The sequence below is a fragment of the Mya arenaria genome, chromosome 13, assembly GCF_026914265.1.
Source record: "Mya arenaria isolate MELC-2E11 chromosome 13, ASM2691426v1".
Taxonomy (NCBI): domain Eukaryota; kingdom Metazoa; phylum Mollusca; class Bivalvia; order Myida; family Myidae; genus Mya; species Mya arenaria.
This window is the reverse complement of record NC_069134.1, coordinates 2,137,221-2,142,196: the sequence shown is the minus strand read 5'-3', so window position 1 is coordinate 2,142,196 and position 4,976 is coordinate 2,137,221. Positions and strand designations below refer to the sequence as shown.

The window sequence follows — 4,976 nt, the reverse complement described above, 5'->3', positions numbered from 1 at the left end:
CTGTAAAAATTGGTAAAATATACAGCTTTAAAAGGCATTATCAAAATAAGTAAAAAAATTGATTTTTTATTAAAGATGAAAGTTCTTTTTATAAAAGAATATAAAAGATTCAAGGTCACCCTGGTATTATCATTATTTATAAAGTTTGTTGATGTACAACTGAAAAATTAGCCATACTAGTCTCTTATGCATGGTATAAAAAATACAATCAATTCTGAACACACTGTTATGAAATTAACCCTAGTGCATGTGCAAAGCTAACACAGCACAACTCTTATGTCTATCGGTTGACCGAACTCCATTTTAATATTTTACTTAGCCACTTCTATAAAGCTACAATTGCTTTTGTTCTGGACAACTTTAATATTTTATTCATATATGAACAGTTGCCATGTTAAAATGTGAATTTGGGCAATCCAACTGCAACACTCAAATCCAAACACAGCAATATAAGTGCACATTGCGAGAATGAAATGATTTTTTTCACATGTATATAGCAACCCAAAATTTTATTGAGAGTGCAGATCTACACAGTTGTTTTTGTAATAAAAAACGGATGTCTACCTCCTCTACAAATCGTCTCAGACAAATGGAGCGGACACGAAAAATAGTCCTATTAGAGTCATATGAAATGTGACTTCAAAGTGTGACCTTGACCTCAATTCGAGCTGGTTGTCACATCCTATCTACACATTGACTCAATATGGTGAACATTTGTGGCGAGTGATTTAAAATCCTTCAAGGGGTTCAAGAGATATGGATTGGACACAAATTTTAATCATATGACCTTTGACCTCCAAGTGTGACCTTGGCCTTGAACTGAACTTGCTATTAAGAGCTCTCTGCACATCATCTGAATATGTTGAAAATATGTGGCGAATTAAAATCCTTCAAGCGGTTCAAGAAATATGGAGTGGACACAATTTGTGATGGACAGACAACTCAAGCAAAAACATTGGGGGGATGACATAAGTATTAACAGCTTATAAAACATTGTTTGGGCAATGAGACACTTGCAGACGGTATGAAAATTGTTTTTCAATGTTAAAGAAAAGGTTGCCAAAATTTGTCAATATTTTAAATTTAATTCTAGCTAGAACATGGCCTATTCTACTGAACACAGTGCACATTACGGGTAACTTGGGCGTTAGAATTGTTGGATTACTTTATCTGAAAATTGTCAAGGTACACAATGTAACATGTCAAGGAAAAGTGTAGAAGGAAAAGAAAAACCTAGGAACACATTACCATTTTCGATTTGTTCATTTTCCAAATCAATTAATGCTTTGTATCTGTCAAATGTTAAATTTACAATAAAATTATATTTGATTTAAAACAATGATTAATCTTTTAACAGCAATCTACAAAAACCCATTTTTTTCTTTTCATTTACTGACTCATATTAAAGCTTTTTAAGGTATTTAATTATAAGTTAATAGTTAATCATTCCAAAGCAACAAAACAATAAATTAATGTGTGAAACTTCAATACAACACTCATTGCTGAGCTATTGTTTAAAATCGTCAATTAAAACCAAGTTTGAACAAAAAGTAAATTAATAAATACACAATTTTTTAGACAGACCACACTCAGCATGGTACAAAATATAGAATGGACAGGAATTTGTACAAACAAGTTGCATGCAATAGAGCCGTACTTACACTTTTTTAGCATAAAACTTGGTTAGGTAGGGCTTGTTCTAGTAAAATAGCAAAATTCAAGTCAAATCCATGCAAGTAATTTTCTGAAAAAATATCTAATATCTAAACTTCCAGTCTGATAAAAAATGCCATTTCTTTAAATCTTAATATGTAAGCTTCAAAATCTACTCATAGAAATAAAAAATGCCTTGTAGGTTAAATACCCATCAACTATGAATAGTAGGTAAACATAAAGATATGCCTTTAAATTCAATTTAATACAATAATAACCATGGTAACAACATTACAGCAACATCACGTGAAACACCACCCATGCAACAACACTTCATTTACATGCACAATATTTATAAGCACATGCATGATATTTGATAAGCATCACAAGGGTCAATATTTCATTTACAGTGTAATAATTCTTACAAAAATGTTTAAAACATTATTGTCATCTTGTACTTTATTTTTCGGTTGCTATAGAAACAATCATAAAACCAGGGTGACCAAACTTATATGTTTTTTTTTAAAATTATTCAAACTTTGTTAACTACATTGAATACATGCATTACAAAAGCTGGAACACCATACAAAGCTACATAACATGTGTGTACATTTTAAACACAGCTATATAACTTAATGCGAGCAACATTTGACCACATACAACACATACATGTGTTAGTCATACCTTCATTTCACTGGTTAATTTCATTTTAGAATGATCCACTCGTCGTCTTATATCCTCTATTTCATGTTGCAAACGTGTCGCTTGCACTTTGAAGCTATTCTGAAGTACACAGACATCCAGGCGATTTAATACAATAATCTTTTGAAAGTAACGAAACATAACTCGCTTTTGGATTGATTGTCATGACCTGTTGGTGTTTCTACATGATAAACTTTAAACAGGAGCACCATGAGTGGATAGCAACTTTCAGGTGATCAAGGGACATAACAGTACATGTATCTTAAGTGCTAGTGACTTGTTATCGGTGTACCAACTTTTATGTGAATGGTTGCACAATGATGGCCAACAATTCAGACAATGAGGACACTAACCAGTGGTAATATCTAGCTTCTTTACTTTAAAACATAGACAAAAGACAATAAACATCAACTCATAACCAACTGACAATTCTGGACCCTTACTTATTCTGGCTCTCAGTTTTCAAACTGAAGATCTTCAGCAATTAGTTGCCCAGTATTCTTACTCTCATCCAGATAAATAAACATCCTCTTTAAAACCCATTTAGTTTTTATACTTTGCCTTCCCAACAGGTCATGGTCAAACACAGTTTTACAAAAATACAGGATCAACATTGAATAATTTTACTAGAGCAAGGCAAAAATCTTGGGATGCAATCTACATACATGCAAATGCTTACATGCATTGATTCATGCCAATTAATAACTAATCAATATCTAATGTAGCAGTTAAAATAAATGAATATGAATTTACGCAGCATGGTGATATAGGTTATAAAATGACCAACACAGTGCCAAGTTAAGTGACGATGAAATCATCAATCATCTAATCAGACAGTATCAAACCAGATTCGAAAATACTTCTCAACGGAAGAAAAAAGTTGCATATTCCAGCAAAAACTTGATTAAGCAATCATAATCAGACAGAAACAAAATGAAACTGGCACGTTAATACTTTTCTTTTAGATTTCTGAGAAGTATTGATGAATTCTTAATACCGGTATTTCAATAGAACAATTTGCATGTGGTCATAACAAATGTGCATACTTAGAACAATGACAGCAATATCACCATGCCAACACCATAACCATGACAACAACATGGTCTACCATCCATCACCATGCCAACCAACATGCTCTATGTACAGCCACCTTATTTACTACATTAGCAGAACTTTTATTAAATACCAGCTAATTTTCACTGTAATTAACAATGGTATCCATAGTTACAGCTTAGACAAGAGCTAAACTTTTATGAATAGTAGGAAAGTGTTCTTTCAAAGATGTTTAAGCTGGAAGGGAAATGGAAGTTTTTTCTAGTATTTCTAGTATACATGTGAATCAATTTAATCTGTGATGTATGCTGATGAGGCTGTCATTCTATATGAAGCACTGTCTGGTCATGTTTAATTTAAGTTCATTGAATGCATGCATTAGTGAAATTCAAAGGAACACTAAACACTGTTGGTAATGAGCTGTCTCGTGATTGCAGTTACCGGGCAGATACCGGGCAGACCCTATCAAAGGCAGCCCTGATAAGGATATTTAATTCCATATTTAAATAAGGAATGAGCCTTGCTTGATAATATCAACATAAAAGTCTATTACAATGTCACTGGCCTATTCAAATAACATCAAATATGCATCAATTTGTTAAACAATCAACAGTTATTTACAATTATAATGAGTCCCACATGGAACGCTAATGCACAAGGGATAACATAGAATCATTTTGATATAAATGTTAGTTTGTGATTTTATAAACAATTGATAGCCTAAAAAACACCAAGTTCATATAACCTCTATCTAGCCATTTTACTTGACTTTGTTAATATTCACACAACTAGCGGTCTACAACAGATATTAGTTACTACCATTTTTCTGTAAGCTTGCAAGTGTGTATCATAAAATGACTGAAAACAAACAAATATTTGTGCAGAATGCCGAATATCACAGATAATTTAGGAGCAATAACAATGTGACTAAAGCAAAAAATACTATTCAACAAATAATAAAATAAATTATACATGCTAGAAGTGGAGAGAACCAGCACATGGACATTCATGTGCAGAAATGACTTAGAATGAAGTATATGTGAACGCATGTAATCACTACTGTCCATGTTGTGGTATATAATTTACATTTCTGTTAAACTGTACATTTCTTCTAGTGTTAAATTTGCTTCGCGCACTCGACTCGTGAGAGGCGTAGTCCGAATCAAACTGTTCGTTCTCGAAATATGCATGTCTATCCTCACTCCCAATGAGACCTACAGGATACTGCCTCTTGTCCTGTACATTCTTCATGTAGTCATTACTGAATGCATTGAGACTCCTGCTAGTCAGCCTTTGTGGCTTGTTTGACCTTCGTGGTGACCTTGAACTTTTAAAATTTGGGGGCATTTCAAAACGAGGGGAATTTTGGAATGCTGCAGGGTTATCAGTGTGATACATTGGCTGTTTTGGAGATAAACGTTCCTTGTTTAGATGTTCATACCTTTCCTTAACTGGTGGCAAAGCTTTTGGAACAGGAGATGCAAATTCCCGCGGAGACAACTGAGTAAGGTTGAATATTCCCTTCCCACCCGATGTAGGAGAGCCATTTTCTCTTACAGGCGACATTC

At 33.4% G+C, this 4,976-nt stretch overlaps 1 protein-coding gene across 5 annotated transcripts in view; it reads right to left on the bottom strand.

Moving 5' to 3' along the window:
* LOC128213328 (spermatogenesis-associated protein 1-like) overlaps window positions 1-4,976 on the bottom strand; it is a 48,173-nt gene that overhangs the window by 2,902 nt on the left and 40,295 nt on the right. For all 5 annotated transcript variants that reach the window (XM_052918934.1, XM_052918936.1, XM_052918938.1 and 2 more), the window contains one exon: window positions 2,338-2,436. In XM_052918934.1, coding sequence (XP_052774894.1) covers window positions 2,338-2,436 — 99 coding nt within the window. The remainder of the gene's footprint in view (window positions 1-2,337; window positions 2,437-4,976) is intronic.